Source organism: Opisthorchis viverrini, assembly GCF_000715545.1.
Source record: "Opisthorchis viverrini unplaced genomic scaffold opera_v5_48, whole genome shotgun sequence".
Lineage (NCBI taxonomy): Eukaryota > Metazoa > Platyhelminthes > Trematoda > Opisthorchiida > Opisthorchiidae > Opisthorchis > Opisthorchis viverrini.
In genome coordinates, this window is record NW_008751704.1 from 939,624 (window position 1) to 965,708 (window position 26,085).

Genomic DNA, 26,085 nt, shown 5'->3' on the forward strand with positions numbered 1-26,085 from the left:
AGGCGACCGTTTTGTTTATTCTGTCCCTACTAACGCTTGTCATGCATCTATTTAACCTTACTGCAGTAACAGCTCACCGTAGTAATCCTCGCAGATTCTCATCAGCATTGTTTTATTGTCGTCACCTGAAGGGAGAAAACAATTGTTGAATATATACATAGTGTATTATAGATGAACTATTTCACTGCTACATTATTGGTTGCACACAATCACCCAGAAAACGTAATCTAACAACCACAAAACTTTTGCGGATGATTGAAGGTCAGACTGAGTTTTGTCCAGCTAACTTAGTTCATTGACGGAATGACAAGATTTGTGAATTTTTCCATGAAGATTTCGTACTGTACTTGGAAGTCACTCTATGCCGAAAGTTGAGAAACAATGTCTGTATCTGTATCACTGTCTCTCTCTATATATCTCACTAATCTCCAGGGCTATTCGAACTTGCGATCTCCAGAACAGAAATCAAAGACTACGCCATTCGGCCACGAGTGGATGTCAAATTGTCACACAGATAGACGGGATATAGTGCTACTCGGCTTTCATCACCTCCATCACGTGGTCACATGCCGACTGTGGCCTTGAGTGACGATTTTTTAGACAGAAGAATCACTAGTCATGTGAATTTTTCTCCCTCCCGAACCACTTATAGTTCCCTGCCAGTTTGTGAATCGTTGTCATAGTCCTCGTACGAATAACGACTAGACTTCTCAACACCCAGGTGATGTGGGGATAGAGAGACCACATAGGGAAACACATGTTAGTTCACATGAGCTTCCTGAGCTGCGTGTCACAAAACTGAGACGATAAAACTTCGAAAGCCTACATGACCCTCGAAGAGGTTCGCTCTGCGTCGCCTTAGCTCCGACCACATCGACTCTTACAATGAAACTCGAGTGAACAAAGTCCTGTCCAGTCCCTCTTTTACCTGTGATTCTGTAGACATCCATACAAACTCAATGGACACAGTGTCTAGATTCCCCCATAAAACGAATGTTCCACTCCTCCCGTGGTCAAGAGTGAAAATTTTCTTGAATGAAACGTTCATGCCAGGACATTTCGGTGTAAAAGTGATATCGGCATGATCTATATCAAAATGTGGTCGTTTGTGCCCATCTAATATTCTGTGCCACATGGGCCAATTGAAAAATCGTTCAGCTGTAGCACATTTCCGGTGCCTAGTAGCTATGCTATCCGAGAGAGAAACGAGAGCCGGGTGGCCCAGGCCTAGACAGGGGTAGTCTAGATGCCGGGATTGGATTGGAACCATGGACCTTCCGGTCAGTAAGTTCGCGCCTTAACCACTGAGTTATCCTGAACACCATGAAATACATGGTCTCATGATAATTCGAGTAATCTGAACCTAGGGTTCCCAAACCTAGTCAAATTCAGAACACGTCCATAAATAAGCTAGCCGGAAAACAACCTCAAGTTTACACGCGGAATAACTGATGTAATGCAGAGTTACATTCTGTTCTGATTGCACCAAACCTACTTGATTCAGTTGCCTCAGTTCTGTTTACTGCAGTCGAAGTTTCTGCAGTCGCCAGCTGTCTTCGACCACTGAAATATTCTGAGGTGACAAACAGAGATCGGGTTACAAAACGAGGCACATGAGACAAGCGCAATCACCTGTCTTGACCAAAGAACAGTATATAGAAGTTAAAACCTCAAGCCTCAACAGCTCTTTTGTGACGGCCCGGATTTAAAAGGTCCAACGTAAGGTAAAAGAGCATATCTTTGATATTTTTCAGTAGTTTCAGATTACACAAACAGCTGTGATGTCTTTCTAGGTGACTCATACGAGAAAAGACATTTCAGTAAATCTAGAATGAGTGCATAATTGACTGGATCCAGGGGGAAGAGGAGGATAAAGGAAAAAACAAACGGAAACGTAGCCACCTTCACTTGCAGAAGAATGGGTGCAGGAAACAGCCACGAGCGCACGGAACATGCTGAAACTGGCAAGCAGGTGTAAAATCATGCGTGAAGTGAGTGAAGTAAGTAGTTATTTCGCACTTTGAGGGAAACACTGAGCTCTTGCCTTTGCCTGTTGAGTACAAGGAAGAATATTCAATGAACTATCCGGGATCAAAAATACGGCACACCCGTAACAATTGAGGTCACCCCCGATGTACTGCGGTTTGCCTTATGCGCATACTAGATGGAGTTCCGAGAACATATGGTGGATGGAAGGCATAAATAGAACAATAGTATCCACTGACACCATGGTGATCGGAATACTAGTGATGAGGACGTATTCAGTGCTTGTTGTAGAGGCGGGCTTAATACAACGTACCCTCGCTGGCTGAAGTAAGAGAAAGCAGCAACATCCATCATTCCAATGGCTCTCTGCACAATGTTTTTGATGTCAACCAGCAGCTATTCCCCGTATTTTTAGGGATGGTCTGAAGCGAAATTTGGACCACCCTTTGTGACAGAAATATGGAGGAACTAAAGCAATCCGCCAAGACAACTAGCGTTCCCTCATTTATGAAATTAGCGGTATTGTCTGCCAGTAGAAGTAGTTGGCCCATTGATCCTGGAAACTGAACACTTACGACGACCACCGTCGGTCAGTTGCTGAAAATCTAAATCATGTTAAGAGCTGGAAATGGGTTTAAACGTATATGATGGGTTCAGCATCAGGACTCAGAACTACGCGCAACCGGGTTAGGAACAATGGCCGATCCCTTTCGTCTAGTTCTGCCAGCCTCAACTGCTCTCCTCCTCTATAATAACACGCTGCCTCCAATGATGCACTACTAATTCCTAGGATTGTGTTCAGCAAACAGTCGTGTGGTGAACTGGCTGACAGAACTCTTTCGCCCATACCCTTTTCTCTCAAAACATTGGCGATTATAGTGCATTCTAAGCAGCCATATTATGGCCCTTCAGTATGCAGACTAAGCTTTTGTTACGCTTTCAGAATGTCCAGTGATCCAACACCGACGCTTTGTGATCTTCATAATGCTGGTACGGTGATACGAACGGGAGTCACAGAAGAACCACCGATTTGGTTTCTTTGGCTAGAATCCATAATCAATAACAAAACAAAAGTCCGTTCTTAATTTCTGCATACATCCAGACGAAATGCAGTGCAGATGGTGTACAGGACGAATTTTTCGAAAATTCCCCAAAATTCTCAGGATAAAGAAGTGCACGAAGCTTACTATCCTGGTTGATGATTAGAGCGCTCGAATAAACCAAACCGATAAATATGAATTCCTTGATCGTAACACTTTTGATACAGATGGCCCAAGATCCGATGAAGGTAAGCATTTCAAGCCATTGTGAGCTGTTCATCAGCCGTTTGCCGAAGCGGTCACACGACCGCCATGAAATGACGCAATAGAAAAATTGATATCAACCATGGAGTAGCCTTAAAGTTGTGGCTGAAATTATACCAAGTACGATATCAGAGCGAGTAAATCGCTCTTCAGATCATCCGTTTCATGGTACTGCTACAAAGTACAACGGACTGGGCAATTTTCGCATTGTCCTATGTCACTGCTGATCGGCCAGCCAACATATTGTTCGCCCAATCAAGTGGCAAAGCATGCGAGTGGGAAGAATGTGTGAACAACTGAACCGAGAAGGTTGGCGATTGAGAACAATGAAGGAATAAACCAAGGTTTTTGACACGCGTGAAACGAGTGGATTTTTAATAACAGTACCTACCTTCAAAATCTGTGCAGAGTTCTCCAATGATCTCATTGCCTTGCACTGAAAGATAGAAGGCAGTAGTCGATCACATAATAAATAAAATATTGTGTTGTTTGATTCGGTTAAGCAAAAAGACAAAACAGAGTTTTCCTGTCGATTTCGAAAATCGACGGCTGCCAGCTATGGAATGGCCACTCTTGACAAAGAGTCCTCAAATGATACAAAACTGATAACCACCATCCTGCTTGTCTTCTACATGCTTGCAAATTTTCTCAAAATCGTATGTCCTATGGATGCTGGTCATTGCACGCAAGGAGCTTACAGAATCGGGAACTCACGAATAAATGCCGTAATAAAAGCTCCGTGCTGACAGGCACTTGTCGGTCAGACTGTGTAAGTCTGATATCAAATGAAATGATATTTTGATCGAATCGAGCTCAGTTATCTGTTGATTGCAATGAATTTGTTTCTTTTAGGGGAAAATGATTTAGTATGGTCATATGACTTGGTCAGTCGAAAACGTTCTATCGATCAATACGAGAAACAGTTCACCAGTACAGTACTACGCCTACATCCCTGCTTCCCGTGACCAACAACACTCTAACTAATGCTTTCTCCACAATACAACAGTGCAGTTAAGCAGGTGAATCTGATTCACCCGCTTCCAGTTCTTGGGAGAGGGACTATATCGCGAATTAGCATAATATAAAACGTTTTACGGACCAGCAAGTGTTTGGATTCTTCCTGATGTGGAAGTTTTCGCATCCAAAATTTAAGACACACAGAGTACAGCAATGTTCACTGTTCCAGAGAGATGACAGTAACTGGAACTAGAGATTCTGTGGAAATCACACAAGCACACCCTGACCTTATTTTGTGAGCAAGTGCATCTCCTACGAGTGGTGATCATATTTATCAGGATTTGAAGGTGCTCCAACGTAATTCAACGAAGGTTAAGGAGGCTTTACTTAGCATGATGTAGTCAGTCATTGTTCTATCACGCAGCAAGACATCTCCAAGGAGCTCCTGCTTGGGACATTCCTCATTCCTTGCCTGTGTTCGTATACCTAGGTTAATCTGTGATGTCTGTAGTTCAAGCTTGGCTGGGTTGTGAAGTCACGGCTTTCTATTTACCATTTACTCGCCCATTATTGTGTACAAAATGCTCTTATAAGGACGCTCGTATTTCTCGAATTCTTCTGCTTCCATCTTAGTTGAAACATTCAAATTTGCGACGTTATCAGCTTTGGCACTCGTCTACCCTACGTACGTTGTTGGATTTTGGTTCGGTACACAAAGAACGGCCAAAACGCTAAGCTACATCTTGAAAAGATTCCGACCTTTTCCAAGACCACCTAGTCGACCCACTGTGTAGCTAACTCTAAGCCGAGCTTCACATGAGTGGTGCCCGTGGGTCAGAATGATGTCCCTAGGTTCTGATTGCAGCGCTCGCGATTGCGGTTGGTCCTTTTGCTGAGCTGTGTTCTAGGTATGAGCAAGAAACAGCTTGTTCGTGTATATTGAAGGTCGTTTTAGGTGGTGGATGGAGAGGACCTCTGTGGCTACAAAGATACAGGACAATAAGGTAGATAGCACCAAATCCGCTTGACCGAAACCTATTGTGAACGAGTCACTCACCATTTCTTTTGTCACAAAATCTTTTCGGTGAAGTGGAACGAGTGTAGAATGACAAATATATACGAATGTGAGGGGACTTGAATGGATCCAGCAGTTTATTTGTGAGCATCCATCATATCCAGGTAATGCCTCACATTCATCTGCCTCTAATGCACACTGACAATGGCCCACCTACTGACTGAGTTTCACATTATTGCGACTGTGGAATATTGGAATACAGTTGATAAAGCTTGCTTGCCTGATTCGCTGACTTATTGAGTGAGCTAAAGTGTCAGTTGTTTTCGTTGCTAACAAAACACGAGGCTCAGAGTGTTATATGATCTCTCCAGCCAAGGCTGTAAGTTCACAATGGAGCATTGCTCAACTAACCTGCGACGCAAGACACGCATCAGTCAGGACGGTACAGCAGGCCTGCTCAGGACGGCCGCTAGAATAACAACAAGATACAAATCTAACCCATTTGGATATCATGAAAATGAAGCGCAGGCATCTGTTAATTGGGCAGCTTAGACGATTAGCGTAGTCACTCCTGGTAATGTGAGAGGACTCTGGAATTTTAGTGGAGATTTCCTCGTCTCATCCAGAACAGTCTTCATGGACCATAGACTTCACACTAACCGTGGACGAACAGATTAAAGGAACAGTACAAAAGCACTGATAGAGCTCTCTTAAAAATTCCACAATTAATCGGGCTACTTACTCGCCCCTTATTCAGCCACATAATCAGGCTAAATTTCAAAGTATCTGTGAGTAGTTGCGGGACCTGTGGGATGCACGCTCAAATCACCTCTGCTTGGACTGTGGTCCTCTTATTCTGACGCAGTCATTCTGATGACTCCACACTAAAGGAAGAAGGCACTGGACTCAAGTTTCACTCTTATTGGGGCTCATCAGCAGTGCATCCTATCCTTGGACATGCCGGGGCTCGAAAGCCGTACATTTGGAATGCTGGGCGAGAGTGCTTTCGCTATTCCAGCAGCGCACACTGGACGCATCTGCATTTTCACATTTGAACAGATGAATATATTCACGCCTGAGTGATCTGAGTGGTATGCTCCAATTACGACCCAGTAACATTTCTCGGTTGTGCCATCGCCTGTCAGGGTTTCTCGGTCAGGTAGCACCACAGACGCTTGAAACCCACTGGGGCACTTTCTTAATAGTTGTGGATTATTTGTGTCTTCCGGAGCATCACTTTCTCCAGTGCTCACAGATAGGTACTTGTGATAGAATGTAGTGTAAGTAGAGCTCTTATGTGTAGTGCGACCCGCTTAAAAACACATTTAGCTGTTCACATGTTCATGATCGTACTATACATCGTCCATATGTAGAGCACTCACTTCAACCAAATCCTTATTGTGTGTTATAAGACTTACGTTTTTCGTTCCTACAAACCCAAGCAGTAAACCCTCCCTCTTCGAACAGATGGTTGCCTCTATACATCGGATAATTTTCTGTAAAACAGATAGGGATTTCAATTAATGGAGTATTCGAATACATACATGTTACTTGTTAAATGAATAACATTCTCTGACAGATTTTTCGCTCAGTAGTAATAAAAAGGTGGGTTTCATAATTCACAAAACAGAATAAGTTGAACATAACAGGGACTGCGTTGAGAACTGCATTATTTATTGAGTAAATGAATACACTCCGCGTTCAAAAGAATCCCAGCCTGATTTGCTTAGAATTCTTGTGTAGTTTTTAAGCTGAGGCCTGTGTAAAATCAATGTTTCGGCAACCTCTATTGCGGAAACAAACTATATAGGGCTTAAAGTGCCAAGCGATAAGCGTGGCCAAGCGGTAATGTATTATACCCCTGGTCGAAGGGTTGCGTGATCGTCACTCTGGGTCTCGTGAGGGGTGCAGTGGAGAAGATTCGCAGTGAGAATGAAACAGTCGCATGGTGCCCCCAGCTCGTAAGCATACAGTGGACGAAATTTCAATTGAAAATTACCAAATCACCTCACAATACCATCAGTAAATACGTCCGTGCTAGACAGAGTGGGTTTCCTCGAACGGACCTGGATAGACCCAGAATGTAACATGTGAGTCCCCGACCGATAGGTCCGTGCTTCCAATCCATTGCGGATTTTCAGATCGATTGTGCAAACTTAATCACATTGTTTTAAATTGTGTGTGAGCACAATTAAATCACACGAACTCAGAACTCTCACATTTGCCCTGTTCACCTATTTTGACGGATAGACGAAGTTGTTACCATAGTTAATGCGAAGAACCAATGCAACACGTACAAGCACGAAGAATTTCCTCCATTCGTTAATACTGGCACATTTTCAGACACGACTGTTTCCAACGGTCAGATTATCATGTACTCTTTTTTCCGCTGAAAACGACAAGCGAAAGCTACATACCATCAAAGCAGTGTGCAGTGTGAAAATTCAGGTCACCAAATATCCAGTGTCCCGGGGAAGTCGTCGAATTGTGAGGAAGCTTTTTCAACATGTTCGTGCCAGGTCAAGTCTTAGGATATCCTAACACAGAAGAGTTTTCGCAGATCTAGGAGCCATGGTGGATGAAGTAGCTCCGTGTGGTTTGCCACGCGTCAATTTACAAACCATCTCGATACATTTGGACGGCCTTGGCGGAAACGCGATATCTTGTATTCATTATTTTGCTGCTTTACTATCAGATAATCAAAAGCGGTGTCGATGGCCCACGCGATTATCTAGCTTATCGGAATATGTAAGAGTTGTTTTCAGCATCGTGGTCAGCGTGACTCAACTGCACTATCGCACAACAATGGGTCGCACTGGTGCTACGACTCAGCAGTACAGATTCATAACCACGTAGTCAGCATCAGGCAGTGATGTACCCGTGGTATCAAGATATCGAATCATTCTCAGAATATCCAGAAGTGGTCGCAGAAAAGTCATCCAGCCACTTGCTTCCACCTGAGTAAATGATGTGATAGTGTAATGATATTATGATATCTAGTCAAATGCATTAAAGCATTCAGCCGTTGCAAATTCTTCCACCCTATGTCCCTGTCTGTAATTTTCATATCTTTATGTAGTCGCAACGCTCATATGGACCAGTGTTTCTTCTTTAAGTCTTCACTCTATTCAGACCCAGTCCTACCCAGACCTACCGCACTGCTTGGATTACCGAGCTCCTGTTGGTGAAAGACTTGTGAGTGGCAAGTCACAAAGTCGCATCCAAAATAGAAATTAACGAGCGAGAAACGGAGTGCTGTATTATCTTTGATCCATCCTGGTTTTGGTCTACATGATTCTCCATGTACGTGACCCTAAATGGCCTGATATGCAACCCACCTCAATAGTGAGCATGCTGTCACTTCATAGACGGACTGTCCAGCTAAACTTTTCTGTTGTGTTTTGGAGGGCTCAGGTCAAGTGCGGTTTGCAGAGGACAATGGGTCAATCCTAGATACGTTTATCCTATAGCTCTTCCACTCTCCGCAATGGCAATCTCCCACCGTCATATGGCTGTTACTCGTGGACCACTGTCGATGATATGGTGACGATGATAACAAGTGCCTGGGGTGCAGTCATGTAATGTTTCAAAAGCGCAAGAAAAAAGACAACACCAGTGATCACAGATGACATTGCAAGCTCCCATGTTGCATATTAGGCTGTTCTCACAGAACAGTCTTCCATGTGAAATACTAAGGAACCAATTTCTCCAAGATAAAAACTATTTTGACGTCCTCCGAATAGTGTTACTTTGTAAGGAAAGATAAGTTTACTAGCAGTGCCGCACAGGAACCTTGCGCACATTTTAGCTCACTCCGTGGATTTATTTTCATAGGTCGCCCTAAAGTGCTCTGCAAATTAAGGCACGCAAAAACCGCTGTCGCGATGAATTTGTTCAAGTTTTTTTCGCTGAACTGTAAAGTGGTTTGCTGAGTGTCCGAGTTCATCTTCCTCGGAACCCAAGGTGAAATGTTTCCAATTTGGAAAGTTAATCTAACACCTTTTCTCACCTCCGCGGTTTAACCAATCTACCGATTCAATAACTGTAGTCTTCTTGTTAATGATAAAGTCACATTGGTAAGCTTACCTTGAAGGGTTTTCCACCAGCCGTCCGACTCAAAAATATCGTCCTCTACTGTTGATATACTTCCATAACGTTTAACATAAGCTGTAGGAAGTTGTAAGTAAATAAAGGAGGTCGGTTCGATCAACTTTAAGCATCAGATGGTGAATGTTCCATAGCGTAGGGCAGTAGGACTCTATACCAACACAACACTCTAATACAAGTCGTTTCTCGGCAGAGACTACCACGGGAAATGTACCGATAACCGATGACATGAGCCTAATGCATTTCACCCAGTAACAAAAATCTTCGACAGTCAGCTAGCGGTTCTTTCACCGTCCCTACAAAATGAAAACGAGTGACAACAGTTTCCCCTAATTGAGAAAAATAACCCAGCTAAGTACTTTCTGAAACTCAGTAAAGCTGGTTTCCCCCCGTTTTTGAAATGAAGAGGGAAATATCCGAGCTGTCTGGTCACCGGTTACCGGAATGATAGCTTTTGAAATTTGGGAACGTAATCTCAGCCCTTACTCTCTCTCTCATAGGCTGACTGACTCCGTCCCTATTCGTATCAGTGACGGTGTTTCCAAAGGTGCGTCTCATTCTGTTCCAGTCTCCGTATCAGTGGTGATTAACTTACTCCACGCTGTTAGATAGAGACTGATACTTTGGAGCTCATTGACAAGGTTGCACATTAACCCATTAGGATTATCTTCTGAACCTGAGCCGCCAAACGAAACGAGCTAGCACCATCACATCCAGTTTTGCAAAGACGGGTGTAGATTGATGGATGGTTTCTGTAGGCTAGCGCAAATGAGCCACGTCAAGTGATTCTTCAATTAATAATCTTTATATTGGCTTTGAGGGAAAACTCAAGCAGTTTTGATAGGAGAATCATCCTCAGTGGAAGGATACTTGACAGTCATGTGGAGTTTGGTGCCTTATATACGCCTTCTGGTATATCTGCTCACTACTGCCATATCGTATATCATGCAGTTATTGAATGTCGTGGTGAATTTGAGCACATGCCGCAAACGCGATGTATGTGGTGGAGCCCTCTGCGTCCGCCCGTTCCGCACCTGCACTTGGCAAACTTATACATGGAGGGAAGATTCAGAAGCACACTGCACACAACCGTTTCTAGGTTTCATCACTCGCTCTCTCTCTATTATCCAGCGTATGTATGGTCTGCCGATTCTAAAATGTGTTTCGTCACACAGAACAGAATACCTTAACAGTGAAGGCGTGTAATTTTGAAACCCAATAGCAAAAAGGTGACAGTTGAGCTGAATACCACACCAAACGTTCTGGGGTTCCCTTTCAGCGCGGTATTTAACTTGGGCAATCATCATGCATCCCGAACATTCAAGTCGTCAGAAATGCCTCTGACCTTCAAACTATCTCCCATGGAGTGATTTTCGTAATATTTCTTGTCACTTTTATAGCACGTAGGCCCATAAAGACCACTATGTATGCATTACATATAACCACCTGCAATTTTGCTAGAGATGACCTAAGTGAAACAAAAAAGTGCACCTTCGTGGAACGGACCGTAATACTGGATATCCGTAGGGCAAACACCTTCCAAATTCGCCTTAAGGGGCCCTGATATTTTTCATCATACTTCAATGAAAAGTAGTGACATGACTCGATAAGAATCCTGCGGTGTCGCTAGAAATTCTTGAGTGACGCCTCGTGAACTTCAAATATTCCAACGCATGTTCAACCTCCGATGTCATGCTCAGGTAAAACATCTTAGAGTTACATCAAGCCATCTTCACGTTTTCATCGGCGTATTTCAAGGCCCCTGCCGGGATATCGCAATAATCCCATAACTTTTATCATTCAAAAATGTCGATACGTTTTAACGTCAGGAGTGTGTAGAACGACCGAAGTCCATACACCCTAACACGACTAACGTGGACAACAAACGTGGGAAGTAGAGGTAATATCTAACGCTTTATACTCCAAAAACAACTAAATTTGGCTTTACTAAATGATACAAAAATGATACGGTTACATTACATCAGTTTGACGTTACTAAACCAATTTCTCACAGTTTACGGTGCATAATAGGTGAAATAGGCAAAGACGATGTACAGCTACCAACGGGTAGTGCACTAATTACCAAGGAAACTCAAGGGTATTTGCAAATGTACATTTTTTACACTTCACTTATTCGCTAGATGTAAAGGGAATCATGAGGCATTTCAGACCCGTAAATCATCGTGCTTTCAGATCTCCAAATTTTCGTCGAATCACACCAAGAATCCTGTTTGGCCGTCGGAAGAATCTTTTGTTTAAAAATCCCATAAAATGCTGAGAAATTCCTAAAAAGAGAAGGTTATAACGTGCTTTTAGCTGTTCGGCAACAGAGACGCATAGGCAGTCAACCACCGGTGTACACATGAAGTTTAGTTAAACTATGATGTGGGAGTTTGAGCTACCATCTTGCTGTTAACTCTGCACCGGAAGCCAACTGCCGTTTCTTGACGCCAGATGAAGATTACTTTCAGGCCCACTGATGTCTCCTACCCAGGTTAGACTGCACTTTCCCATTGCTTCACTTACGTGCACTTTTAAACTTGAGTCAGACAGTAAACTAGAGTTGCGCGTAGAAAACTAGAGCCATCGAGTTTGTAAACATGACGATTTTGTTTCGTAACTATTCGGGTAACGATACAAGATGAGTCTCGAAGGACAGGTCCAGCCTCATTGTTCAACTGGGCCCATGGGCCTTGAGTCAAACTCCTCGACTAACATGTGCGACCAACCGAGCTTGCTCAATAAGGAACTGTTATGTCTCACACAAAAACTGTCAGTCTAGGGCACCGAAGAGCATGGAGGTGGAAAAATCAAAAACTGGAATGACAGTCTATCAGAATTCAGAAATCGGAGGAGACGCTATAGGAGTTCTGCACGCCTGAAAATATTAAGATGAACCAAATCCTGAAGAAATCCGGATATCTAGGGTGGCTACTATTCGGTATTCTAAAACAAGATCGGAGTACTCATGACTCCAATGCCCTGCTACTTTTCGGTTAATTAGTTGAACAAACTCAGTACATAAATCCATACGAATCGGCAAAGCCCCCGATGTAGCGAGTTTCTTGATACGTAGATCGTCACCTGTGAATGATAAATGAAAGGTAGTAACATAGCTGTGTTTTCTTGCAGTTGCTTCTTTACAGCATAACTGGTAAATACCGCCATTCTTATTTGCAGGACACATAAGCGAAAAGTATGTTAGCAATCGTTCAAGCTAGCTGGCGTTGAGAAGCTCAAAACAGGAGCACACTCACAATCATAGGCTTCACAAAGTTCTTTCCCCTTATCAGGAAATGGCGGCCATCGCTCCGGACTTCCTCGTTTATCTAAAATATGAATACGCACAGAACGTGAGAGGTCACATTAAACTGGCAGTGAGTTCGTGTTGTTATGTTTTAATGTATTATCCTCGGTAAAAGGTGGGTGGGAGTATTCGCTTATTCGAACCCCAGCCCGCTGAGTCTCCCACCAATGATACTAATCCTAGCGCAGTTCGGATTTGGTCTAATGTGACGCGGTGTACCGAAAACGGACAGCGCCCACTGCAGGTGTACACTGCGTACATAGTGCTTCTTTGCGGTGCTGAAACTGGAAATCCTTTTGTCCCGCGGTTCTAAACCAGCGGCCAGCCCCAGATCTAAATTGACCACTTTGACCTTAGTCGCCAATGGAGAGGGCCGATCACCGCATGCTGTTTCCCTCGAAATACCTCTGTGGACACCGATCACGTACTCGTCCGCTGCCGCTTTCTGTTGCAACTTTCAGATTCACGCAAAACATGCGTACTCTGTTTAACCACTGAGAATGCTTTGTCAAGATTTTCTGACGGATCCTGGGGGTCTGAGCAGTCAAAAATATCTTTAACGAGCTAGCAACCTCTCTCTTGTAAATTTTCTCACCATGAGGCTTTCATGCAGCTTACGGTTGCCGGTAGCACAACACGAATTTTGTGCTTCAAAAGATGGTAGTGATAATTTTGTAGGTTTGTCTTCCGTGGTCCAAATATGGCCGCCAAGAAAGCAAAATGAAATAAAACCTGGTGTCGCATGTTTACCACTGCAACTATCTTGTAAACGTAATGAACGTCTCCCATTCAGATACGGCTGACTGAACCACACTCAACAAGGTGAAAACGCGTGTAACCACTGGGAGCTGTGTTCAGGTTTGCCTCTCTTACTACGGCAACTTATTAGCTACTGTTATTCGTTGATTCCGAGACGTCAGTAACTATCCAAATTTCAGGGCGACAAATGATTTTTCAGGTAACCATAGTATTTTCGAGGAGAACCCCAGCATCTACAATCCAATTCTCATGAGTTTTGAACGAATTCCTGTTTAACCAAGGCAGATGTGCGTTACTAGTGGGAACCGTGGGCTTAACATGACTCTGTAATTGTTCGGTTGACGAAAATTAACTCTTTACTTTCCGGAACATAATTCTTTTATGTTTTGAAGCCTGGAATTCCGACTATTCAAGCTCAACTACTTGCTTTATGTAATCCGAAACTGGACCGGAGATAATCGGGGTAGATGAAGCAAAACTCGCAACTGGGGCCTGAACGCACAACTCTAAAGTAGTCGCTGTAGCCGTGCGGAATTTGGTAGTTTATTATGATCCAGGCTGAGAACCTCTTGTGGTATGAGGCTACACATTACGGACCTGTCTAGCGGTACTCGACACTAGTTCATTTCGAATACAACGCACCTGCTTGAATTGCGTTGCAGGACACGTGGATGGATGGCACCGGTACCACACAATCTAGAACTCCGTATGACCCACTACAAGCGATACGGGTTTAGCTCTGAGTTTTTCATTCGTAACGTGTTTTGTTCGAATCCCAATTAAATTGTCTGGGGGGACTAGTTCGAGTTTTTTAACTAAAAAATGAGCACATGTTGGCACTTTGATGACGACCGAAATTCTCTGTTTATCATATCATATGCATGATTTTCCACTATATCTTGGATCCACTGAAATTTTCCGAAAAAGAACGAATGAGTTGACCCCAGCAAAAACTGCTCAGTGATATTCAATCTGATTCTGATATAACAAATTTTCATCCGTATTAAATCCCTTTCCTCCAGACTAAATCCAACTGCTGTCTGGAAATTCGGTTTTACGTACACCAAACAATGATCTGTTAGGGCAACTTTTGATTGACCATATCACAACCTTCACTTTCTTTAGATAAGAGGAACCAACTTCCAGCATCTGTAACTAACGGTTATGCTGTATTCCGTCTTAATCAATCCATATGTTGGTCATTGTTGGAAAGCACTTCCGGTTATGAAGTGGTAAGACCCTTCCAACCCATATGTTAAATAGTAAATGGCAGAAGCCTAGTTTGCATATGAGAATCCACTCAGATCCACGAATCCACTTGGACACAACGCATGTTCATTTAGGAGGTAGCATTTATGGAAACTGGATCCCACTGGTGAGTTCCGGAAAGGACGGACCCAGCGGTAGAAGTCGTTTCAACAACCTTACCAGTAGTTCTATGTGAGGAATAATGCTGAAATTCCTGAATGTCGTCCCGACGGAAACATGACATGATTGTTGTACGATTCTTGTGTGATTCTTGAAAATTCGGTTGGAAACCAGCGATCCAGGTGGGATTCACTTGGATTCCGCATTACCACCAGTCACCTGTTTTATGTGCGCAACAAATGACTTCCACTATGGGCGACCAAATCGTGAACAACTCTCACCCTCTCGTAATTGAAACAAATTTCGGAATTGGTTATCCCGGTTACTTCTTGAACACACACGGCGGTTGACGGAACTCATTGACGGACGCGCAATGTGAAATAAAAGTGATCACATTATTTATCCATATTGTACGACAGGAAACAAAAAAAGCTCCAACCGGATTATTCCAGGAATACCGTAGATTAGCCAATAAGACTTACATATATGACTTTCACACACGTACTGCACGTCTAGGGGTGCATCTTTCCAACCTCCGAGTTCCGGATAGTTTTCTGACGAAAATGAAGCACAGACAAGTAGCGGTCAATCACAGCAAAATGTTCCTTGGGCATTAAATTACACTGATGTGGGAGGCCTGTGAGACAGCACGCCTCTGTGGACACGTTTCTAACCTCCAACTAGGTCCACCGTTATCGCGCCCAATAAGTACTGACCTACACTCAATGATGAACCTGTGCTGTTTTAAATACGTTACCAGATGAAACATGGAACGGTCTTTAGGTGGCACATTCCCTTGAAGATCATCATGAACGAGAGATTCAGTTAGGATTTAAGTGTGCCTCTCGTGAATACATTATTATAAATACATATAAATGTATATATATATATATATATGTATATTAATCATCGTGTTGTGTGGATGATAGAGACTTGGGGTTCTTACGATACAAGTTTGGTGACCAGCAAGTGCTCTGCATACATCTCAAAGAATAAATTGGTAATCGATCGGGTGGCTGTTGATCAGTTCGTTGAACTTTGCTCGATCCCCCATAAAAACGTTCTTTCGGCGAGAAACAACACTCAAACAGGGGTCAAAATTTTGCTCTTCCTCAGCAAAGTACCTCACAGAAAGTCATTCAAGACCAGATTTCGGAAGGTTCGTGTTCCTTACACTTAACTTATTCTCTTTGACACGATTACATGCACCACTGTTCTGCGATTCGGATAGTGGGATCCGTACTTGGTCAGGGCATGCACGATGTGCACTGTCAAGTCTGGTCGTCGCCCGTTCAATTTAGACTTCGTTCTTCGTAAGTTTGCAAGTCGGTATTAAATTACACACCAGCTACCATAACATTGTATGAGGTGCTTGCACATGCGCATACACACCACTGGTGAAAAGTGTGGAACATACGTAGAAATCGATTTTTCACCGCAGTCTGTACGAAAACCTTGCAGTTAACTTGATACACAGTCAACCATTCTGGTGAAGGCGCTACACGAAACCATTAGGAAACAACACTCACCATTAGGTAACAACACTCACCTTGCACGAATACTGTCCATGAAGCAGAATCAGGGGGAATGGAGGACGCTTCGCTTTGACCTGGTAAGAGTGAAGCCAAAACGAAGGTAAGCGAATACGTGGGATTAGGGTTAATAAATGGTACTCCCAAGTGCACAAGACATTTCTTTGTACAAACCATGGAGGGCGAATGATGGAAAACCATGGCTTTTTATTCAGTAGCCATTACGGCTGAAGATATTTTCGTTCCCATATTTCTGCTCGAACGTTTCTCATTTCAGTTCAATTCAGCTTGTCACTTATAAACAACGCAACAAGCAAGAGTAAACTGGTTCCGATTGCTATAGATACGGTCACTGAAAAATTGGGGAGAGGTCCGACAGCCAGGCACTGAAGACAGTGACAATCGGTTAACTGGTATTTACTCAATTGAATTATTTGATGTTTGTGGACATTACCGATTCAAAACATTTGGAACAATAAAACTGTTGTTTAATTTTTTTCAGAAAACGAATGCAGTTTGGTGCAAGTGCATGTTCTAATCAATGAAAATGAAGGATAAACCGTGTATACATGATTCCAAATGTTTTTCAGATATACCAATTGTTATATCTAACTGCTCTTCCCGCTCAGGTGCCTGGTGCCAGAAAAAACTGACCGGCAATGAACACAACAGCAGCTTTATTGCAACAGACAAGTGCGTGCGAGTGCAAAAGTTGCAACGGCCCCACGCTATTTAAAGAGCACTTTTTGACATTGATCCAGGCTGTCTGATAGTCATCTAGTGAACACACTTCAACATAGATCGTGCTTCTATGAAGTGCCTGAACGCTGATCATGTTCGGTCGTGCTTGTGTGGTTCGGTTTCTGCTGAATTGATTGAATGATTGACGAACCTGCACGCCTCCCGGCTTTCCTATTGAGATTTTGGTGGAGATTCAGCGCCTCAGTAGGTTCCTGGGAATCTAAGGTTACTTTCACGAATCTGACCTTTTTGATTTTAACACTTAAGCAGACTTGTTATCGAAGGTCCTGCTATCTCGGGCGGTTGGCAGGATCGAGTGGAACCTCTGTCGTTGAGATGGTGCCCTAGTGTGCCTTTGTAACAACCAAGTTGACAGAGAAAAACCTGTCACGTCACTCCATTAAACTATGACCACTGGTGGTATCATTTCGATTGGTAACGAAACGTTCTCGGCCATAGTTCCCAGGTTAGCTAACAGCTGTTGATCTGTTCGCCGACCTTGGCAATTGGCTTGCAAACGTTTCCATTAGTGCGAGTGCGCGCATAAACTCATCCGAGCTGCCAATATTTCGGCACGTTATCAACCTCTATACAACCTTGAGGCCCGTTCGCCCTCCGTATTAGAATAAACGTCATTATCTGCGCTGAGGTAGACATTCTCTCGGTACAAGATACTAATGTTTCGTGATCCCACATCAGCAATCTGGGCAAACTCTGAGAAGCAAGATCTAAACATCACAAGAGGAAAGGTTGTGTTCTTGCATACAACACCACTTATAAGTGGTAGAAGTTCAAAGTTTAGCGGAAAACCTCTTGGTGCACTAAAGGTAAAGGGTTCTTAATTCTTCATAGTTTGTTTCCTTATTTCTTGTGTCTTATCCCTGTGGAAGGAACCAGACCAGAGTGTTGGTCGAACAAGTATGTGAGGATTGTCTAGCCTAATGTTATATAAACCATCAATATTGCGTTGGTAGCACACTTCAATAAATCCAACTCCAGGTTCTATGTATCAGAAGAGTGAGGACGGATAGCGCTTGGATCTTGATAACTGCTGTGTTCAGTCGAAGTGCACTGCTGCTCTGAGGTTAGGAGCAGTCTGTATCGGTATTGTAATCCTTGCGGCCTATCTTACGATCAATAACTGATTCACAACCTCACTGTCTTGTAGAGTGCAACTGCTTTCATTGAAAGTTGAACGTATTGTGTGACGACTGTTCTAACGTTTAACCTTGTTTCTACCATTCTTTTCGGCGGTTTTTTTTATAGAAGATCTACTATAAAAGCAGTTATAAGGCACCATCAAGACACCATCGCAATAAAAACCGTTTTTTGTTCAAATTATATAAGCGCCCAATATGAAGCAAACTCAGTTTTGTAAACTTATCGCCGGAAGCAATCGTCTGTCTAAGTAATAGGCTAAAAAGCTTAATACAGTATGCCGAAATCTTCCAAAGAACACCACTTCTCAAATGATGCTCAGAAATTGTCTTCTCTAGTCGTTTTGTCATCCAACTCCATCCGTCCCGATTCTCATTGGATACGTGTTCACTAGTACATTCTCCAGTCAAGGTATATTCACTAGTACATTCTGCAGTCAAGGTATTCAAACGCTCGAGTCTAATGTAAATTTACCTGAACTGCTGTCTCTTGGGTGTGAAAACATCATGGCGCAATTGAGTTGAGCGTTTTGGAATGCGTTACCAACCTCAGGATCAAATTGGAACTAGGTTTTTGGGATTCTGTTGCTTTTGTGAAATTGCACCCTTGAATGTTACCTTCTGAGTGCAGGGAAATATCCAGTTTAGAGCATGAAACTGAATCATTTATACGTCCTTGTGAATAACGAGCTACCTGACCTACTGGCTCAGCCAAACATCTACAAAACAAGTTAATACCGAACCCTTGTTTTCCCGAGGGTCAGTCAACAAAGACCCGTTTCACTTCTGAGAAAACATAGTCTGTAAATGCAGGACCGTGGGTTTTTATTAGGTTATAAACCGCATTTTTTGCAGCTCTTTCCAAACTTCATTAGATGTCAAGATATGTTCGCCGGTAATTGGTCCATCACCTGATTGCCTCTGCGGCCATTGGATTCGGTCCATCTTTGTTCGAACTATCTTATTGTGTTGCAGTGTTGGCTGGATAATCAAATTCTGAATTTCTCCCCAGAGGAGTACTCTGCTGACAGGTTAGAAGTTTTTCAAATCCGTATCACCACTGCCAAATGCAGCTATCAGTTTGTAGAACGTTGGTAACACTTCTGCTTCTATGTTCCTGATGTCATCACACAGCCGATGCTCACATGGTTTCCTACTACCAATGCACCAGTTTCTTACCTCTATTGTTGGCGGCGTTTTCTATCAATGAATTTTGTTCTTTATCACCTCGGAAAAAGTAACTTAGGCCATTTCAAGTTCTAATCAATAAGGAGTACAAACACAAATACAAATTAATATCGTTATTCCTATTTTGAAGGTAAAAATGTCAGACGAAATGCCAAGAAACGGTTTGAACTTTTGTGGGTACTAAACTAGTCTTGTTATCAGCGCTTGGTAGTAACTGAATGGAGTATATTTACTCAAAAGAAATAAATGAACAGACATAATTTCGCCCCACAATATTTGCAAACTGTGACAAACAGCTTCATTTCTAAGTGCATCAAATGACCATGTTAACTGCCATGTTGGAAAACAACTAGGCAAAGTAGAAAGTGTACTCAACTTTTCAACCTGTCGTTTCCGATTGTACTTCCAAGGTGGGTGTCTTGAAACTCACTGTCATGCTCTCTTGTGACAGTCTGCACACACGGCGATTCCAAAGAAAAGAAGCAAACATGTACTTTTTACTATATATGCTCCCACTTACCTCTAAGACGATTGCAGGCATCGGTGATTCTAGCGAGACTTTTATAGTCTTCACTTCCGGTCGGATATTTTGCTGCATTGAATAATGGCATTGACACAGGAAAATTAAACGCCATGAAAAGAGGTAGTGTCGATTCATGCCTAGCGTCAAGATGTGTAGACAAATTAACATAACTGTGAAATCGGAAGTTTCCACAAACCAGGTTATAATATATTTCTGTCCCGAACTATATGTTGTACCCGTCCATAAATTACACATGCTTCCACACTACACATCCCAGAACTACCTATTAATCGATACTGCTCCAGTAGAAGAATGGATTTTTCAAATAGGTTGTGGTGAAACCCTGACTTTAGACCCAGTATATGGTGATCTATCCTCTGACATAAACCGTGTATCGAGGCAACGGCCCTTCGGCACTGCGTTCTCATATGTCCAGTTCTAACATCGCAATTCAATTACAGCGACTTTGGGACAGTTTGTCATAGATTTCGATCACAACAGGTCGTTTCTCGAGACTGAATGTCGTCACATTATGCGCTTACTTATACATAGGCTAACCGGGTTTCTTGCGTTCGATCATGTGCAGCTGGGAGTACCTAGGCTGAAAGTCTGTGATACACTGAGAAGCTATTTATTGGACTTTCGTACTCAGAACGATTATGCACCTGATGCGCTACAATGCGTTCTAGACGCTTTCCAGTGCATCAAAGTAGACTGGGTAGACCAAGATAGATTGATAGACAGCACTGTGATCAAACTGACTGTGTAAATCACAACAAAAGTTGGGTCCATAAGTTTAGTTAAGTTTGAAACGATGAGTGATGGGTAGCGGTGGTACTACATAGTGTGTAATTGGAGGGTTTTGAAACAGATTTCAGATTTTAAATTGCAGACCTAACCGGCAAACAGGTACTGAGCTTTGACCTGGAATTGCAACGTACGAACACACCAATGAGTTGACGAAATGGAATTTAGGAACAAGTGGCAAAATACACGAAGTTTCAATGAGCGAATCCATGGGATCTATGTTGTATAAGGGGCATGAAAATAAATTCTGGGAAGATAAAAATCGTAGCTGGAAAGTCTTACACCGATACAACTTCTCCCACCCATCCGAAGTATCATGTGGATATTCCTCGTCTGGCAGTTCTCCATGCACCAATACGAAGCCTGTAATGCAAATCAGGGAACATAAATTGTAACCGCTGGTTTTACGACTAACAAGTTCCTTAACTAGCAACTTTCTAGCAGTTAGCGATCCCCCGAATACGTGTTTAATACCTCTGTAAGTACAAATAATGCCTTATTGAGTCGTCCTCTTTGGAAAAGATCGTCCTATTTCTACACCCTCTAAATAGGCTATCAGCAGATATCCTGTAGTCCACGGGAGGCCAAGTTCTCAATCCTGTTGTCAGATCACACTGAACCCGGACCATTTCTGGCATAAGCCGGGCAACTCGTGCCTCTGCAACTGGAGTGAGTGGAAGAGTGAAAAGCTCATGACTGTTTTTTTTTCAAAGGACTGTGCAACATCAAATGATGTTGCCAAACACTTGTGTGTCGGATTAATGCAGGAGGGACGTGTTCACTGTCCATGCACATGAACGTTAAAAGACATGGTTGGATATGCTGAGTAGGAATGTGTAACATCAATAAGCTGAATAGCCTGTTTTAGACAACATTTTACTGATTGGTTCATCGTACTCATGTCAGGACGAGTGAGAAGCATAAAGGGGATTTCAGCACAGTTCGTGATCAAATACTAAACTTCACTTCGGACCTACCGCAGCAGCATCTCGGACCAACCAAAGTATTGGTAGTGAAATTTGGTTTTCCGTAACACAAACCGGTGCAACTTTGCGGGTTCCAAACAGCCTTATCATGTCTGTCACGTCTGTTTAAACGAAAATGCTCTGAGAAAAAAACATTGATGCCTAGGCGATCCTCGAAACCACGGGTGACGTACGGAATACAGGATGACTTACGATCGTAGGCATCGCACAACTGCCTATCATTTCCAGGAAGTGGGGGCAACAGAAAAGAAGGCGGCTCCACATCTGAAAGGATAACAAGCTCAGATAAGTCCGCATCTAAAACATTTGATTCAAGTGGAATGAATAACTTTGGGGCAGTCTAGCGGCACACGTCAGAAAACGCGAGTTTCAGAGATTTGTTGGCGATAGTTCAGTAGTTGAAATTCAACGATGTATGCAAACACAACCCGGTTTAATGAGTCAGCCATGTGACGCGAGGCTAATTTTGCGTGATTACCAGCAGTTGCCGATTTGACATAGACTATCCGGAGTATTTATTGACCTTGTGAGTAGCTTCATGAGTGTTTGGGTCCTCTGTTTTTAACATGTTTTGTGACCAAACCTCGATTGGCACGATGACCGAGCTGAGAAAGACTCCCCAAAGTAAGCATAGAATAGTGGACAATTAGTAAATCGGTAGCGGTGCTCTGGAGTACCAGTATAGGGCTATCATTACCAAACCAAGCGTTATTTTCTGAACTACTAAGAAGGTCATGTTTTATTATTTATTTATCAGCCAGTCAGATGAGACATACTGGGTCGGGCTGCTAGCTAGTCGTTATAGAGTCAATGCAAATGTTTCACCGAGATACGAGGCAATTGGCGACTGGTAGCCATTTCAAGCCTTGTCGTATAAATCACTAGGACGATATGCACGGCACAGGGTGGACTGCGACACAGCCAGAAAGCATCAAACCATACGGCCCGAAGCAGATTAGTAAAATCGAGTGCTTGTCTAATAAACCGCAAAGGGGTAATCCTAGGGAGAAGGATAGTCGCACCGGTGGGCTAGTGTTTTACCTTCAGATGGCTAACCAGGTTTGAGCATTCTGTGACGCGGGTTGAATTAGGATCGTCACACAGTGCGACTTACGGTCAAAGCATACTGGGTTTTTGGTGTGAACATGAACGAGAAGTAGCTCATTTCATGCTTACCAACACCAACCGACGGCAACTCTCTGACACTTTCATTTTCCCCTCGTTACGGGAACTCAAACCCCGTTTTTGTGTGTGTTCCTTTTGGTTTGGTCCGAACGTCCATACTCCTCTCTGAGCTAGTGTGAAACTTAACAGCTGAGAATTTGGCACCCAGTGAAAAAACACCTATGGGTTTGATACATGAAGGTCGAAACACGACAAAAATCAGTGGTACGTGACCCGGAGGAAAAAAACATACATATGTAAGGAACCATGACACACACAGTATAGTATTTGAAGGTAGAATTTCTGCGAAAAAGAATAGAGCTGTTTCTAGGGTTGTAAATAAAGACGGTCTTCCACGAGACGTTGTGACCAATCACGGTCACTTTGATTCAACCAAAAGTTGTGTTACTGATGTGAATCCGGCGGTACAAGCCCTACTGTTTTTAAAGCCTTGGAAAGTTTGGTGACAGTTAACCTCTCACAGATTGGCCATATCTACCGTCGTACCAGTTTCTGTCTTACGGGAGTCGTGTGTGATCAAGATTAACATAACTGCGTTTTAACGCATTCTTTCAGCTCCTCAGCCGCCTAAGTCAATGTAAACAGATGGGTCGTTTCGAACAACCTTCGACTCACCATTTTTCGAGCTGAGTCTTCAACTCACTTGCTAATTATTTTGCTTCATGCGCACTGTACAGTGAAAACCAAGCAGCAGACTCTCTTTAACATCCAGGAGGCTGCTTTACCAACTTCTCCAAATGCTACACCTTCAGGTTGCATGCTTATTCTGGTACTTAAATGGCTTTTTCTGCTCCCTTTTAAGCTATTTACACTTCATAACCGACCTAGTTCATTTTTCCTACTCGCCGATAATGTGAGGCTGAATAAGCAACCTAAAAACAGTGTAGAACCAATTTTCTTTTTTTCTGACTCGGCAGCCAGGTAGATTGCATTGATGCGGTGACATTAAAAACTAGGCTGTCATTCAGGCACATTCAGGGTTGTTTTGTGTTTCATCCTCACAACGGATTACGAATGATGCATTACGAATTCGATTGGACATGGAACAGAAGCGAGAATTTCTTCAGCCATCACAAATGCCCGAAATAAAAACACAGAATAACCATAAACTAGAATCCTGCATTCTCAAAAGTTTTGACGGGCTGTCACCACCTAATACTGTCTGATTTTGAATACTAATCGCGAATTCCCCTACTAAAAACAGTACTATTGAAATCGCTCCTAAACATTTGTTTTTGCCAACACTGGGCAATAAAACGCATGATTTATGAAAATGTCGCTCACGATTGTAACTTTCGCATATGAAGCGTGCATCCATTGGTGCATCTCTCCACTTTGAAAATTTCGGATACTCTTCTGTTACAAAAACAATAAGAAGAAAAGCATAGGAGTTGCAGAAAAATGGATTCCCAAAACTGCGAAACAATAAAGCGTAACGACAAGGATTTCAGTCTAAACATTCAAAGCAGTTTTCCGGTCTTCACATCCTGACCTATTCATGCAATTATGTTACAAAACAATAAGAAAAGCATAGGAGTTGCAGAAAAATGGATTCCCAAAACTGCGAAACAATAAAGCGTAACGACAAGGATTTCAGTCTAAACATTCAAAGCAGTTTTCCGGTCTTCACATCCTGACCTATTCATGCAATTAAGAACACCAGAAACTGATCGAGCATACTTGGTCCTACTGTAAAATAGTTGTAATGTGTGCTGCTTGAATAGGGAACTTCAAACTCCTTTGAATGACATGCTGCACTACAGACTGATTGTTCACTGGTCCATCTGCGAATCGAATAGGCACGATGTAATACCCTTTCATTGGGTAAACAAATGTCCAAATGTGAAAATGAAAAATAAGACTAAATTATAGTCTGCTAGTTCGTTCCATCAGATCAATAGATAATGGGAACTAACGGATCATGTAACTGCCTCCAGTGCCCTGCTACATCTCCCATGATATCCCATTTAGCGGTAACCGAAACTGCGGCACCTGGAACCACCGTAACCTAAGTAGCTGATTCATAGCTGACAGACTGAAGTGAACTGAACTGATCGTCTTGTCCACAAGCTCTTAGTAGTTCACTGAAAATCCGTTTTTACAAAGTAAATCACATGAGAAATAACCGTAATTGTCATCCTGATTATCTCCAATGAACGTCGTCTAGTTTGCTTGCTACTTGCGATAATAAACACGCTTAACGCTGTTATGTCCATATGAGCGGGGCATTTAGCATAAAGTTGCGGCTTCCTCACATGGAGTTCACTACGGTTTGGAATGACGTTGAATAATTACCTTCGGTTATTATGTACTATTTGCCTGTCGTGTTGTCTGGTGTTTACAAATCATGCTTTGTCAAGCTCATCCACTTCTGCATATATCGGGTTCTCAGCTGGTTATGTTGGTTTTACCTTTTTACCCAGATGGAATCTCCGTTGTCCATTGTCAGATGAAACAAGTAAACTTCAAGTATACCAAGTGAGAATGACCATTATCCACTTGAATCTCCATGCTTAAGTTGATTATACCGAATTTCTCGAAAATGTTCGGACGGAACAGTTGTGGGTGCCCCGGATGCATCCGAGGAGCAAATAGTTTGTTCGGTTTAAAAATGGCTTGTCCTTGAGACTGATTACCGCATCTGCTAGTTTACGGACATTGTGCGGATGGTTCCGTCTCTGATGCGGCCGTACGGTGAAAGATGTTGGTAATCGGACAATTAGTTTCCTTCCACAAAGAAGCTCGCCATAACCGAGTTTGGTAGTACATCTATTAAATGCCTAAAAAGAGCACTGATGTTCTCGGTGGTAANTTCGGTCAAATGGTGCTGTCCTGCTGAACTGTAACATGGCGCTTCTCCTATCATGAGTTTATGTTGGTGTATCTAATTCCCGTTTTTTTTCAGTTTTTCAACACACATATCCTGACGAGTATGTGAACCTAGATAGAGCTGTGGAAATTAGTCTACCCTGACCACTAACGTATCGTATGTGGCGGAGATCAAACAAATCTAGGCACCGATCGGGCTAGAAGGGATTGGAGGAAATTAGTCGGAAGAACAAGTTGTATCTACATTTGTGTGAGAGTGGTACATTGAGAACCGTAATTCAGACAGGGTTGATGTTAAAGGATTCTAAAAACGCCACGAATTCAAAAGAGTGGT

General features: G+C 42.8%; 1 protein-coding gene across 1 annotated transcript in view; it reads right to left on the reverse strand.

The window, feature by feature from the left end:
* T265_13232 (hypothetical protein) overlaps nucleotides 1-24,240 on the reverse strand; it is a gene marked incomplete at both ends in the record, with an annotated part of 30,264 nt that extends 6,024 nt beyond the window's left edge. Inside the window, 13 exons of the mRNA XM_009167882.1 lie at nucleotides 78-125; nucleotides 1,496-1,573; nucleotides 3,682-3,726; nucleotides 6,681-6,758; nucleotides 9,349-9,429; nucleotides 12,627-12,698; nucleotides 15,286-15,357; nucleotides 16,353-16,405; nucleotides 17,079-17,247; nucleotides 19,942-20,013; nucleotides 21,034-21,114; nucleotides 21,930-22,001; nucleotides 24,207-24,240. Of these exons, the coding sequence (XP_009166146.1) occupies nucleotides 78-125; nucleotides 1,496-1,573; nucleotides 3,682-3,726; nucleotides 6,681-6,758; nucleotides 9,349-9,429; nucleotides 12,627-12,698; nucleotides 15,286-15,357; nucleotides 16,353-16,405; nucleotides 17,079-17,247; nucleotides 19,942-20,013; nucleotides 21,034-21,114; nucleotides 21,930-22,001; nucleotides 24,207-24,240 (955 nt within the window). The remainder of the gene's footprint in view (nucleotides 1-77; nucleotides 126-1,495; nucleotides 1,574-3,681; nucleotides 3,727-6,680; nucleotides 6,759-9,348; nucleotides 9,430-12,626; nucleotides 12,699-15,285; nucleotides 15,358-16,352; nucleotides 16,406-17,078; nucleotides 17,248-19,941; nucleotides 20,014-21,033; nucleotides 21,115-21,929; nucleotides 22,002-24,206) is intronic.
* Between the last annotated feature and the right edge of the window lie 1,845 nt (nucleotides 24,241-26,085).